The 16,349-nt window shown below is 38.0% G+C and overlaps 1 protein-coding gene across 1 annotated transcript; it reads right to left on the bottom strand.

Moving 5' to 3' along the window:
• Positions 1-9,279: 9,279 nt before the first annotated feature.
• On the bottom strand, positions 9,280-15,575 carry LOC306858887 (uncharacterized protein). Its single transcript, XM_079399666.1, has 2 exons — positions 15,504-15,575; positions 9,280-12,112 (listed from the first exon to the last, which is right to left on the bottom strand). The coding sequence occupies exons 1-2, from the start codon at positions 15,512-15,514 to the stop codon at positions 10,516-10,518; spliced, it is 1,608 nt and encodes a 535-aa protein (XP_079255792.1). The 5' UTR covers positions 15,515-15,575; the 3' UTR covers positions 9,280-10,515.
• Positions 15,576-16,349: the final 774 nt, after the last annotated feature.

Raw genomic sequence — 16,349 nt, 5'->3', positions numbered from 1 at the left:
AATAATTTACTACTTTCTCCTGTTTTACTGTTGATTTCCTCTTTTCCTGATCATTTGGAATGAGGATAAAAAGACAAAAAAACAACAACAACATGCAAATAAGTTCAAACATCCATTCAATATCTATTATTTCCTGAATATTACTGATGAACTGATCAAAAAGTAGGCTACTGTTCACATGCGTTTTACTACTATATAGTATAGTAATATAGTAATAATTTAGTACTTTCTCCTGTTTTATTGTTGGTTTCCTCTTTTCTGATCATTTGGAATGAGGAGAAAAAGACAAAAAAACAAACAAAAAAATCAAACATCAATTCAATATCTACTATTTCCTAAATATTATGAAATTCAAGAGGGCCGCCCCTGATGACGTCATAATATGCAAATTAGATGAGTATATTTACACCCCACATAAACTTACGGTCATGCCCAACATTTTTCTAATTTACAGTAGATCTCTATCTTTAAGCCATTTCAAGCCACAAGCTTTTGAAATCTTGATGTCAAAATCCAGCATTTTTTCCAAAAAACCCTGGCGCCTAAAGGGTTAAGCCCTGTGTCTCCCCGTCTCCAATGTCCTGTATTGTTTGTCATTCCTCAAGCTCCTCGTTCCGTGTTTTGGATTTAATAAACATTGTGATTGGAATCTCCGTGTCTCCTCGCTCCCAGTGCAGCGTGACAGGTAGAGCATTGTGTTAGCAGTACAAAAGGTTGTGGGTTCAATTTCCAAGGAACACACAAACTGATTAAAAAAAAAAGTATAGCCTGAATGCACGGTCGCTTTGGATAAAAGTGTCTGCTAAATGCATAAATGTAAATGTAATGTGTATGCCTGGTTAAAGAGATGGGTCTTTAATCTAGATTTAAATTTACAGAGTGTGTCTGCCTCCCGAACAATCCTAGGTAGATTCAGAGTTTGGGCACTAAAAAAGGATCTGCCACCAGCAGTTGATTTTGATATTCTAGGTATTATCAAATTGCCAGAGTTTTGAGATTGCAGTGAAAGTGAAGGACAATAATGCAACCAGCCACCCAATGAAGAATTACAGTAATCTAACTTTGAGGTCATGAACATTTCTGCGTTTGACATTGAGAGCATTGGTTGTAATTTAGATATATTTTTAGATGAAAAAATGCAAAGTTCTGCCATGAAACTCTAGGTGGCGCAGGCTGATGTGTTGTTCACAGAAATTGATATTCACAGCCAGGCACAGCTCGTCTGTAAATATTCACACAAAACAGACCTCTATATAAACTGAATATATAATAAACTGTAACTGTGTTCAGTGTAACGCAGTGCACCTCTCACGAGTATTAAACTGATGTATGGTGACAACTGGGGAACAACGCTAACTACGGGGGATTCATTTGGACCAGAATCAGAAGATGAGGATCGACTCACTGGAGCAAAGGTAAACAGTAAGTATAATAGTCTAATCTAGTCCTAGGGTCAATCAATTAATCACAAAGTTCAAAAGAATACAGTCAATTAGTAAGTCAAGTCAAGTTGAGCTTTATTGTCATCCTGCTACATGTGGGGACATACAGTGGAACGAAATGTTGTGCCTCACAGGACCACCGTGCTACATAAATACAGACATACAACAATGAAGTAAAAACCTATACACAACTAACCTACTGACAGATTTTGACTAAAAATATACTATATATAAATGGTTGCCTATACATAAACTAAAAAATACGAACTATACGAATGCTTCACATAAATACTGTACATGTGCAAAGAGAAACATAAGTCAAGCATGAGCATGTAAACACATATATTACTGAGTCTTTTGTGGGATTATGTCTGGAGCGCATAGAGGAGAGTGTGTTACTACAAGTATGGAATCAGATTTGTGCCTATTAAAATGAATGTAATTTTCCAAGAAACTTATGAATATATAAATTGAAACTGAATAAAATGTCTTTGAAACTAAAAAAAAAAAAAAATTACAGGCAAAATTTCAAAATTGACTTCATTTTGAATATACTGCATGTTTTGCAACTGTTTTCTCTTCTTTCATTCGCTGATCTGTACTTACAAATGCACTTCCAGAGTTTTCATTTATGCTTCTAAAGTTTTCGTTTACGATTCTGAAGTTTTCATTCGCCATTCTGGCACAAATCTCTCATGAGGGCGGGGCTAGCAGCGGTGTGTTCTCATTGGCTACTGAGTTTTTGATTGACAGCTCCTTGATCTGGAAGTGAAGGCGTCAGTATTGTTGCACCAGTGTGGATGTGAGCGTCTGTTAGCAGCTTCCTATTTCATTTTAATGATAAACGAGTTTTGTTTTTTAATTCAATCTGTATTTATCTGTTGCTACTACTCTTTCAACATAAGCTTTTAGGAGCGCAAGAACATAATATACAGAATATGTTAAAAATGTATTATATGTTTTAAACACTGCAATGATCCTTTCAACAGTTCCTGTTACAGTATAAGTTACAAAACAGTGAATGAGCATCGTATGTAATGGAGTGCAATATCAGTCTTTACAGAGATAGTCCACCCCAAAAATCTCTCATTTACTCATCTTCATGCTATTGCAGATGTATATGACTTTCTTTCTTGACAAAGGTTTTTAAGAAAATAATCCATCTCTGAGAATCCACAAGTGAATTGTATCCCATACACATGACAGTTGATTTGAAGCGATTGTTAATAGTCAAAAGTTTATATTATTAGTGTTTTCTTATCTGTTGTTTCACTTCAAAAGATACTGATTTAACCACTAAGGTCAGATGGATCACCTCAGACCCCAGAGGGTTAATGTCTCCACTAATAGCCACCGTGTGCTTACGGCCACCAATGAGACTGTCTAGCGCCATTTTGAGTAAGGCGAAGTCAGACTCTTTACCACTATCAAATTTAGGCAGAGCTGGTTTGGATATACCATATGAGCTGGCAATCAACATGTCCATCATATTGACTGGAACTGGTGGCTGTACACCCGGAACACTAGGCTTTGATAATGGCTGTGGGCTAACAGGTTGTTGTAGCTGACCTGTTGGAAGATGAGGTTGAGACTCTGCTGGGACTAAAAAGGAAGGTTTCTGGGCATAGCTAGTCCCTGTTGAATCTTGAGACATATTTGACTTAGCTGTAAACGTAAATTTAGTACCAGGCTGACCTAGACTATAGGTTTGTCTATCAAAAGACAAGGATGGCTGCACTGTGGTAGGAGGGTCAACATCTGCAGCTGGCAATTTTACCTGTTGGGGGGACATGCTCGACAATGCCACAGGATAGATAGGAGAAGGAACAACTGTTACAGGCTCTGTATGTAATAGTTTGGATGTAGAGAGAGATGTAATGTGCTCAGTAACAGAATGTGAAATCGTGGGCTGAGTAGTGACAGGGTTACTCTGATGTAGGTTAGGTGTAGAGTGCTGTGTATTATCAGAAAACTGATGTGGTGTGTGGTGAGAAACCTGTACCTTCTGTGAACAGAGTATATCAGTCTGTACCTGCCCTGAGTCAAGCTCACTTCTGGTTTGTGGAACAGCTGCTGCATAATCAGTCTCTGATTCTCAAAGAAGTGATGCGATGAGACGTGCTTTCTCCAGCTCCATCTCCGTCTGCTTAAGTGTGGCGCTGTCTTTCAAGCTGTTTGGTGATCAGTTCTTTGGTCTTGTGTGCTGCACGAGCCTCTTCATCTAGCTGCCGACTTCTCCTCCGTTGCTCACTGAGTAAATCTTCCCTCTCGTATAACGCTAGGCGTGCTTGTTGATCCAGGAACTCACACTACTCTTCATCTTTGCTCTCCTCCACCATCTGTCTCCGCATCTCTGCAAGCTTCATGCTCTTCAGTTTCTCCTCTACAATAGCTGCCTGTAGCGCTGTAAGTCGTGAAGCTGTTGACTGGCTGGATCCATCGCTTCTGGTCTTTGTCCTGGATTGGCTGTGACGTGAACTTGCAAATGAATGAACTGAAGGTGCTCCGCAAGGCAGTGGTACTTCGTCTGGTTGTGCAGCTGGAACGGTAGCCACTGGCATCATACTGCTGACATCTGCAGTTGAAGCTGAAATGTGGCTCGGTTGTGCGGCCTCGTACTCAGCGGTTGATACCCAACATCATAATCACTTAAGTAGGCTGGTGGATGTCTCTCCCGCTGAGTACGAGGCCGGTGACCTCATTCTCTGACTGCATGTTGTCTTCAAGGTTACGACCATCCGGCTCGAAGGACCATTTGTAGAGGAGAACCTCTGGATTTTCTTGATAGACCTTGCAAACTGGTGACTCCGGTAAGAGAGTAAGGGCTCAGAGAGTTATATCCAAGAAAGTTTAATGAGTTGGGTCCATAAATACAAGTATCGTGGGTGAGCAATGGCGTTATATAAATGTATACAAGTACAAAGTATTGGCGTTTAGGTATTTGTCTGTGTGGTCTGAAATAGAGGAAAATTGTGGAAATTAAATATAAAGTATATTTCAGTCTTTCTATTAACAGATGTTAAACATTCACATTCTGAGAATAAACAGATAAACAATCATCAATGGTCTGAAATTCACTTACAAATTCACAATTCTGATAGTGTAGCATCTCAAGTTATTTTTAAACGGCTAACAGATCAAGATTTATATGTTAAATTAACAACTACGCACTATTTCCCGTGTTTCTGAAACTAGCATGTTAGCTTCCCAACGTAGATTAACGAATATCATAATATTGTGCAGATATACGCTTACAAGATTAATATAACATCATCACAATAACATCAATATTATTAACATGCACGTTTCTGCTAGAGAATGCAAATAAACGTACTTTTCTGCATGATCGCACACTGATTTAAAGTTCGGTTTCTCAACAAGACCCAGCTTGTGTGGTGTATAAATCACAGTGTCTTTTAAAGGGAAAGGAAATAGGTATCAGTAAGATGAAAGATATGCGCCCTCTAGTAGTTAAATATGAAGGTGCAATTTAAGGGAAAGACTTTCCTACAAGTTCAGTCCAGTTCAGTTCAAATAGGATCTGTGTGATAATGTCAACAATACTGCCAGAACTTAAATGTCCCCAAATCAGAATGGGCAGTTGTGTGTGCCTTTACTGTTATTAATTGTGCATAAATGATTGCTCTAATTATGCTGTATTTTCGTTGTATGCTATTGATATGGAGTTGCAATTTGACGATTTCATATTAAATTAGTAAATAAAAGATTGCTCTGATCTGTCATATACGCTATTAGGGCTTAAACGGATTACAGTTGATCCGTGATATACGGACCAGCGCTCACAAGAATAGAGACATGTTTCAGACAGCGTGGCATACCAATTTGTTTCCTCTTTCATGTATCCTTGCATTTAAGATACATATGCATGGGGGTTTGTGGTTACGTCGTGTCGTGGCCCAGAGAGGTTGTTGTTCGTTTGGGTCGCAGTCAGTGCAGTCAGAGAAGCTCAAAACAGCAGAGTTTCAGGTGCCAAAGGAAGACTTTATTACACAGAGTAACAAAGCCGAGAAAGACAGCCGCCACATCCACCGTCTCTCTAGTCTTTGTTTGTTCAGATGCCACTTTTTATACCCTCTAACTATCAACAATGTATCTAGGTTGGCGCTTTCTATTTTTTTATTGGCAATATCTTATTTGGCCTGCCACCATTATTTTGCAGCCCTCCCAGTCCGTTATCTAATGGTGGAATATTGCTGAAGCTGCCCTTTTTAAAATATCCGGCCTCCCACTGATTGGAGGTGATTTCATTCGTCTCAATGTCCTTGATGTCCGCACCTGGCATTTTGTTCTGGAACTTTCAACCTCTGCTCATGTAAACCCACAGTCTATATGCAGATATTCAGTTTTAGACTAATTTAACACATTATCCTATGGAATGATATTCCGGACATTATTCAAACAGAATTGCAAATTGTATTTGCAATTGCGTTTTCAATTTGTGGACGCATAAAATGTGACATAATCCAAACGCAAATCGCGCATTACCGTTTGCATTTTCGTTTAAGCGAACGCACAGAGACTGCCAAATTTAAAATGGAAATGCAAAGTCCGTTTGCATCTGTGTTTCCCATATCTTACGAGTATTGACCCAGTCATATTTAAATAGCAATTTCAATTACCACATCTGCTTTTTCACTTTCTCAGCGTCGCGTATGTAGCCAGCCAAAACTCAAATGGAATCGCAATTCCCTTTGTATTTCCATTTCCGATGCCTTACACGGAAACCTTTTTTTTTATTTATTTTTTTATTATGCCTTACATCAGAACAATACAACGAGAAACATTCAAACGTAACAGAAACATAGAAAAAGATGAACAACATTAATATAATGAAACAGTGCCAGAGGACAGTAACAAAATATAATAGACTTAATAGGTATAATAGGGTTCTAATAGCCCCCCCCCCCCCCCCCCCCCCCCCGTTCTAATAGCCTTTTTATTTGTGCAATTACACAGGACTTTACAATACAGCTTGAAATCGTTTGTAAAATGAGAAAATTTTGGTTTGGAGCCTGACCACTTCATTTTATGAATATGAAACTTCCCCATTAAAATGAACAATTGTATGAAGTATGCTTTATCTTTATCACCTTACACGGAAACCTGTCAATCAGTGTCAAGGGTGGGATTATGCTATGGGGGCGTGACGTCACTCACAGTCAACCGCATTTGGCAGGCCATGCGTTCAATGGCTTTACGTAAAATGTGTTGGTCAGAAGATCAGGCAGTTTTTTATGTACAATTTTAATTTAATCTCGTAATGGAGAAGTCAATCTCTCAGGTTGTTTTATATTAAAGGTTCAGGTTTTATTTGTAAAATGCTTAAATGCCAGAATGGGTTGAATTTCTAGTTAATTACAGAATAAAAAACAAAAAAATGTAATTAGGTTTTAACTAATGTATTGATATAAATAAATATATTTTGTATTTTTTAAGCTTCAAGGGTGCGTGAGTCTGTGTTGTGCGTGTCATCGCAGGGGAAGGAGCACTCGATGGAGACACGTCTGATGTTGATTGTTCCAGACTTCTCCATTACGAGATTAAATGAAAATTGTTCATAAAAAACTGCCCGATCTTCTGATCAACACATTTTCAACAACAACAAAAAAAGTTTGTAATTTTATTTATTTGTCTATTATATTTTGTTACTGTCCTCTGGCACTGTTTCATTATATTAATGTTGTTAATCTTTTTCTATGTTTCCTTTATGTTTGAATGTTTCTCGTTGTATTGTTCTGATGTAAGGCATAATAAAAAAATAAAATTAAAAAAAGGTTTCCGTGTAAGGCATCGGAAATGGAAATACAAAGGGAATTGCGATTCCATTTGAGTTTTGGCTGGCTACATACGCGACGCTGAGAAAGTGAAAAAGCAGACGTGGTCATTGAAATTGCTATTTAAATATGACTGGGTCAATACTCGTAAGATATGGGAAACACAGATGCAAACGGACTTTGCATTTCCATTTTAAATTTGGCAGTCACTGTGCGTTTGCTTAAACGAAAATGCAAACGGTAATGCGCGATTTGCATTTGCGTTTGGATTGTCACATTTTATGCGTCCACAAATTGAAAACGCAATTGCAAATACAATTTGCAATTCTGTTTGAATAATGTCCGGAATATCATTCCATATTATCCAATATATTGATTGCTTCCATGATTTACATTCTCTTAGTAATGTTAGTAAAATAAGTAAAATAACATTTCTATATTTTATAATGTTAATAACATGTCTATAACATTTGTATATTTTACTACTAAATTACACAATAGTCGCAATACTGGAAATATTTCTGTTTTAAACCATGAAGGCCAGCAGCTTGATATCACACAAGTAACGTGCAAACTTTGCGCAATAGTTATGCCGGTGAAAATCTTAACTTCTGTCATACAGAAAGTGAAAGTAAAAAAACGCTGCATTAACAGCGCATATTCTCTCAGAGACGAATCTACTTCAACATGTGCTGATAACAGTGAATAGACCTGTTTTAAAGACCCCATTCACAACACACCCATTCAACCCCCCCCCCCAAAAATGCATGGTTACTACACTTTTACTATAATAAAACCATGGTTAATCTTAAGGGACGAGCCACCACTGAGAATCACCGGTCATTATGTTTACCTCAGCAGCCACTTCCGTGTAGTTGGTTGCTTGCTAACAGATGAGACAGTTATTGAACTCGATTGAGCGGTTTAAGATTTCCTAACTAGACCATAAGATTTTGTAAGATAAGATAAGAATCCTAAATCAACTTAAAATTTGCTTCTCTTGTATGAATTTGTGTTATCATATCTTAAGTTTCTCTAATATGCCCCCCGTTCTGCAACTGAGTATTAGTTGTGGCTTAGGGCAGTGCATTTCAAAACATGTTCCTGAAGAACCCCCAACGCTGCATATTTTCAATGTCTCCCTAATCGAACACACCTGATTCAACTCATCAGCGCATTACAAGAAAATCCAGAACATGAAATGGGTGTGTTAGATAAGGGAGACATACCAAATGTGCATTGTTAGGACCAGGTTTGAAAAACACTGGCTCTGGGGATTGTTCACAGACAACTTGGCACCAAGTTTTGTTGTAGGGTTAGGGTTTAGTTGGATTCATTAAAAATACTGAATAATTGTGTGTATGATTGGATCAGCCACTGCAGCTTTCAACATTGTGTAAGATCATTAGAATAAATGACACATGAATTCAGGCCTGTGGGATCATAAGACACATGATGTATCAAAAGAAAAAGTGAGTCTAGTGTTTTAGTGTCACATATTACCTAATAACTATTACACATATAACGTCTACACTTAAAACATATCCAAAATTTCACATTCATTAAGTTGAGGATGTCATAATCATAAATTACTACTTGTTTTTGCACATGACTCTAAACACAGAGTTTAATAAATAAATTATGGTTAATAAGAAGTCAATTAGTTGAATGATGTTTGTTTCGGACCATTTTAGTCTGTGCACACCAGTACTTCAACACCAGGGTTTTAGGTATTCACATGGCCTGATCCAGGAAAGCAGCCAGCTCTACAATTGTGCATTCATCTTAATGAGTTATACCTTAAGAAAACTTCAGCAAGTTCAGCTTAAATATTAGTTTTTACTCAGGTTACAAAGTTGTCAGGCTTTCTTGTGTAAATTTTATAGTTAGTCATAACACATTATTTATTCATTTAATTAACCAATAAAATAATTTGTTTAGCATCAGCTCATATTCGTTTGGTAGCCAACAAATGTAGGTGAACTATTTCATTACTATTAGACAATCTACAGAAAGTGAAACAAGCTTACAGCCAAAGTTTTAGATTGTAGTTTAAATTGAACTTTTTATTTTCCTGCATGTGTCACAGTAGGCCAATGGTGATTCTCAACTTCATCACATGGCTGCAAGTACAGATATAAACCACACATCTTTTACTGTCATAGTCTGACTATGAAACCAGACCAAAAATTTAACTAGAACCTTAGGACACGTTTACACAACAACAGTGTTCTAAAAACTGACAACATTGTCAAAACAATCCTTGCTCACATGGATCCATGAAGATGACTAAAAACACTATGATGCATGTCAGGCCAGTAGCTGGCAGTGTCATTCGGTAAATAAACACTAGCACCTGCTGACATACTCTTTTTGAACGCATAATAGGCATGGCTATGCATTTTCACGAATTCGGTGATATAATTTTCAAAAACTTGTACTTTAAAAACAGTTTTCAAATGTTTGCATTTTCAGGCTAATTAAGTTCCATTACCATGTAAATGAATAGCCAAAACGCATATAAGGTTTTCAGCTATTAGTTGAAAATAGTGTCATGAAACTGATTTTGCACGTTATAAAATAATATGACCTCACGTTGTCAATCTCGTTTACACACTGCCTCCGAAACTATCATCCATCATAAAAAAATTTGGATTAGGTTCGATTTTCTGCGTTTTCGCATCCGTAGCATGCATTTTGATAGGAAAGGATGAAGAATACGGAAAAATGCACACAAAAAAGACTCAGTGTGCAATGACCTTAAGAATTAGAAGTCTCAGATGAATGTGATAATGTTAACTGAGAAAAAGTTTGACACCATGATTGGTGATCGTGATCTATGTCAGCCAATACATCTTCCAGTGATCGATGGTCGACCCCAAAACTTCTGATCGGAGCACTGTATTTTTTACCAAGCTATATATACTCAAGTTAAGTAAAAGTTAAAGAGGTCAGCTGGCTTGACTCTGAAAGTCTTGACTGAAATTGTATTCAAATGAAGAAAATATTAAGTTTGAGATGGCTGAAATTTATTTATTTTATAAATTTACTGTACATTTTTTATACACACAATCTGATAATTTGATTAACCATAAGCAAAAAGAAAAGTACAGGAAAGGATTTTCAGGATTAAAAACAAAAACAAAATAGTGAACAAATTACTGTTTGTGTTTGAAAAATTGTGTTATGTTATCATCCAGTACCCAAAATACTCATTTTAAAGTAAGTCATGAAGTATTATTCATTTGTTAAATCCCCCCCACCCCACTGAAGGAATTTCAATTTTGCCCACCGAGGAAAAATTTTGTCAGACCAGCTTTAAGGTAACTCAGAGCATCTTTATTTGCTTCCTCAGCTTCAGCGGTTCTTCTCATTTCTTCAAGCTCTCGGACCCAGTTTTCTTTCCCAGCCTCCTTCAATCTGGGGATGAAGAAGTCGAGATGCTGAAGAGTGAAGGCAGAGTCTGGTTTTAATGCGATCTGAGACAGATTCTTGATGGTCTTGTAAGCATTGAACAGAAGAACTGACTTTTGATCCTCAAGCTCCTGCAGATCTTTGTCAAGCGAATCCATTATAATTGAAAACCTCTTGCAGTTTTCTTGAGCTTTTTCATATTCCTTATTAAAGTCATCAAATTCCATCGTCATAAATGAGGATTTGATGACATATTTCTTGTTTTCTTTGACGTGTTTGCTGTGATGACACTTCCCAGTGCACACAGTGCAGTAGCCTTTCTTCATGACTTCACATTTGCTGGGATCAGAAACCCACCAGCAGTCAAACTCATGGCAGTTTTCTTTACAGACGGTGCATGTTGTCGCCTTCCTGTTCTTCCATGAAGCACTTTCAATGGGCACCTTCTCTTTGATAGTGTTTTTGACTTTAATGATAAAGTTTTTACTATTTTCAATCTTTTCCTTGTTTTGTTTTATTGCCTCCTGAATCTGAAGTTTTTCGACTTTTTTCAGCTCCTTCTCCTGAACTCGCAACTTTAAGTTGCAGATGGCCGCTTCTAATTGAATGCGCTCTATGAGGACATCTGAAGTCATTTCTAAACTTCTTTTGTTCATTTTATTCATGGACAGAAGGAAATGCCTCATGCTTTCCACATTGGCTTCCCAGGCGATGCTTTGAGCACGAATATGACGCTCTTGAGTGTGACGGGCGTCAGCCTGCCGATTATTGAATAAGAAATAGACAGGTTGGCCGTTTATGTTTCGTCTGCAGGGGATTTTAACTTTATTGATGGCACTGAGGACGTTCTTGGGTGGTAGACCATCAGAGTGTGTGATTAAAAACACAATGTTGTCCACAATGTCTTTTCCAAACAAAGACAGAATGGAACTGATAATGTAATGCTGTCTGTCTGAGAGACGATTCTTAGATGCTTGAATCACAAAACACACGAAATCAACTTCACGAACTCCATCACTGCTCTGAAACAGAGTGGCTAAATTTGCAGCAACGTCCAGATCTTTGTCCAGTCCTCTAGTGTCTCCGTAGCCTGGAGTATCAATGATAGTGAGAGAAATGGGACTCTCTACAGGACAGACCTCATACATGGTGATTTCAGAGGTTTGAGATTCTGATTGGTCTCCAGCTTCTTCTTCTTGTGTGATTTCATACCATATTTCTTCCTCAAACTTCACCTTCAGTAAGTAGTTGACCATGGTGTTGATGAGAGTCGTCTTGCCAGATCCAGTCTCTCCCACCAGCAGAACTATTTTGTTTGGTTTACTGGTGTCCTTTTTCCCATAAGTCCATTTTCTGACTTTCCCGTTTTCATCAAGCACTTTTCTTTCTGTATGTAGACGGATTCGTTTTGGAGGACCTGGATGAATCAGAGTTGATCTGCGTGGTGGAATAATTGGCTGTCTGTAAAATAAGAAGGCAAATGTTTATCAGAATTTTTGTGTTTATTTGACCTAATTAGTTGTAGGGACCTCTGTGCTGCACTGTAAAAAAAAAAAAAGTTGTAAATAAAAGTTTATTGGAGCATGTTTTACAAGAAAATGCAATTTCAATATTTCTACTTAATTATTTCACTTTTAATTCAGTGTTACTTGCCGTTTCTTTGTAAATGTTTGTGAAACAATTTTTTCAGTATGGGCCACAGGGCTGCACAATCACCTGTTGAGTAATAGATAATCCAGATTACGTCAGATTATCATAGTTTTGTTCAGGAAATTCAAGTAGGCAGGACTTACTAAGGGGAAAGCTGTTCCTTTTTTAAACAGCTTTATGTTGTGGACCAGAGCCACATCCTACCCAAGAGGAGATGACATGTCGAGGATACACATATAGACTGGCCAAAGGACAGTACTGCATATGGAGGGTCCACTGCTGTAGTTTCTAAAAGGGGGTGACTACAAATGCAGGAATGGACAGAAGGAAATCTGTCAAGAGAAAGACATGGGTTTGCCAAAAAGGGAATACCGTACCATGGAAAATACACATATAGTGTTGCCCAAAGGGAAATTTGTTGACTGAAAATGCTTCCACCCTCTTGATGGAAGTGGGCATGGTTGGAGCACTGTCTTAAGGGACAGGATCTTAAGCGCAACTGATTTGAGTGGCTCAAAGAGAGCTCTCTGTAGTCCAGCCATGAGCACAGGGAGATGAGTCACGGTCTTGAGGATTTAGCCCCCTAGCACCCCTTAGAAATCTAATAACAAGGTTGTGCTTTCCCAAGGACCTGCCATCCACTGCATCATGATGTGCCACAACGGCGGCAACATACACTTTCAACCTGCAAAAAGGAAAGCACCACACTGATCAGACATATCCAGGGGTCTTCTTAGTGAGAAGAACACCTCTCAATTAACAGACTCCACTTCCGAGAATAAGCCTGCCTAGTAGAGGCGGCTATAGCCTGAGCAGTCTCCAGTGTAAGCTGTCATGATGCCACAGGAGGCTTGACGTAATGGCTGCGTCCAAGGTGGAGTAGACGTTACCACCCAGAGGGGGTCACCCTCAGCAACAGACAGATAAAGAGGTTTACCTCGGAATCTTTGTGGCAGACAAATCACGCAGAGATAGGATGTGCTTGAAAACCTCCTCGAAGAGGCCAACCTTGGAGATGGGAACGTCAAGAAAATAAACTTTGTTGGCATCCCGCATATCTGCCAGGTTCAGCCAGAGATTACATTCCTGGACTACTAATGTAAACATCACCTGTCAGAGGGATCACGCCATGACCTTCATTGCTCGAAGAGTGAAACTGGTCGCCTTACACAGCTCCTGCATCAACCCCTGGTCAGAACTACCCTCATGCAGCTTTTTAAATGCCTTGGCTTGATGTACTTTCAGCTGATATCAGCTTACAGGCAATGAGTGGATGCATGCTGATATCTTATATACGCATATGTCCAGTGGCTTGGCATGCAAATTGCACTCACCAATATTAATTGGCTGTTTCTTGTACTACTCAGACGTGACTGGCTCACAACTGAGACTCCATTATGTCAGTGAACAGGGGCAAAAACTGTACAGCATTCACACTAACAAAGCAATGTATTTTTTTTTAAAACATCACATTGTGCAGTCTAAGGCTGTACATAGAGAACACAATGGGATAACCTTTTAGAGGTGAGAATGGTTTGTGTTTTTGTGTATAACTCAATATGTAATGTCCATATGCAGAATTACTACATCAATGAAACTAAATGCTGTGAAAAATCATTGTTTAATAATCACTGTAGATATGCATATTCATACATGTGAATAACTAGGTTACAGATGCAGTCAGTTTGCTCTCTAGTGGTCACAGACCAGATTTGACTGACTCCAACCCTACTCCTGGAGAGCTACCATCCTGCAGAGTTCAAAGCAAAATCCCCAGTGTTAAATTAACAAGTCAAGTGCTGATTGAGCATTAGTGATGAACACCTGCTGTTAACAAGAAGAATCACTGAAGGGAAACACAAATAACAAGAACAGAAAAAAAGAGAGAAGAGACGAGCAGAAACAACAACTAAAACTAACTTCTAGCCATAACCTTAGATCAAATCAACTGAAATAAAAGGCATTAAATCTCTCATGATTATTTAATGATGGAGGATGATTAACCAACTCCAAAAACAGCATTATTAGCTTTACTTGTTACTAATCAGTTTCACTTTCTGTCAGACGTCTACAAAAGATCTTATTGAGATTAACGGAGCTTTAGCTCTGTAGTCAATGTTAATGTTTAATTTAAAATGTTTTTGTTATAGTTACCATTATAGTGATCTCTGTTTCATTTAGTTGGGCTCTTGACACTTTTTTAATTGCAATAGTGTTTAACTAAAAACATTTGTGCGTTGCAAAATAATTTGATTATTGGTAATGAGTCCAATACCCAGCCAGGCAAGAAATCATGCAGCAGAGGGAAGACATAAACCAAAATGAAGTCACCTTTGTAAGTCAATGTATATAAAAATGTTTTGCATTTAACTAACATTTAGTGTAGGCTGGCTCTTCAACTTGAACCTCATAATTATTACTCAGTGTTAGTCAACAATAACCAACAAAGTCTTGAGCACCAACAGAAACCCATACTAGTTCTGCAAGTTCTCTTTAATATATATTTATAGAGAGAGAGAGAGAGAGAGAGAGAGGAGGGGGGGGGGGGGGGGGAGTTGCAACAACATTTCAGTTCTAAATTAAAGTGCCATTATTTAAAAAGGCTTTATACTGTTTCATAGACATTTTTTGTTGTTATGCTTTCAAATAGTATGCCGTAGGCTATGTATATCATTGTGATTTACCATTTAGCCATTGTTTTAACTTAACACCGCTGAGTTGATGTTTAATAGAAAGCTGTAAATTAATAATAAATGATATCGGATTAGCTGATATTTTATTTTGATTAAATCTCATGAATGGAATATAAATGTACATGTTCATATATTGCATGTTGATGTTATGTGAGTGTTTTGTATTATTTCATACATATAATAGCCTCTTGTCTTTCTAATCAAACCACGGATATTTTAATTTAAAATCCCAGACTTGTGCTATTTTTACTTTATTGAATTTTTGTGTCCACTGGTAGATAACAACAGCAACAAGCGCATTAATAATTAAGTGTACATTGGGCTTAAGGGGAAGTTTTTTGCCTTAAAAAATGTGAGACGCAGCACGGTGGAATGGAAAAGAGCACAGCGGTTTTTAAAATGTAACTCCTTTGAACTTGACACACTGTTTTAAAATGCATCATTATGTATGAGATGTTGCAAAAGACGTGAGCGCACAGTGGTAGAATTTCAGAAGAATTTAAACTCACCTGCAATCCATGGTGAAATCAAATTGTCCACCTCACTGAAGCCCTGGTGCTGGAGTGTCTGTCTGAGCAATCAGCTTTGAAGGAAATACTGGTTTATTTAACCAGCCTAACTGGCTAAAGTCCCTCCCAACCAAATGTGCCTCCTGTGTCATCTGAATAGTATGTTAAAAAAAACGTTTATGTGTGTATGCTGTAAGAAATGTGCACTGCATCCTAGTTATTAAATGTTATTATTTATTATAATCATATATAATTCATTACCTTGAAGAATAAATTATTCCACTACATAAAACATGTTTTCATAGGTTTTATTTTTGAGTGTGCTTTAAAAATGTTTTTACTGATTATTGAGACAATTAATCAAACCCAAACATGGTAATATAATTCTCATTTCCAACTGAATTATTGAAGAAGAAAAAAATCTCGGTAACATGTAACCCGACGTACAAGACGTCACATCGGTGACCGACGAATTGGGATCTCGCTGAAGAGACCAATCCACTTCTAGTGTAATTAAATGAGCCAATGGACATGGATAACACTGGGAAAGGGTGCCCTTACACCTCCTCCCAGAAAGAGACATTTACTCATGTGAGGTACCTCCGTAGGGCCCTATTGCACATGAAAGTCTCTGAGATGGCTCAAGCAGCATCATTTAGACACGGCAGAATGTGGTCTGCCAAGGAAACACGGCCTAGTACCTAGTAAGTGTATCATGGAAATAACATACGGAATCCCAACAAGGTCACTCATATGAGCAGTAGTCTCACACCAGATTTCAAGAATTCATTGGCTGAAGCCCTGTCCCGGACGCTCCGCCATGTCTAGCCACCGGAGTGCTGGAGC

The sequence above is a fragment of the Barbus barbus genome (genome assembly GCF_936440315.1).
Source record: "Barbus barbus genome assembly, chromosome: 39".
NCBI classification, from domain to species: Eukaryota; Metazoa; Chordata; class Actinopteri; order Cypriniformes; family Cyprinidae; genus Barbus; species Barbus barbus.
The sequence above is the reverse complement of the archived record's forward strand: the minus strand, read 5'-3'. Positions and strand labels throughout refer to the sequence as shown.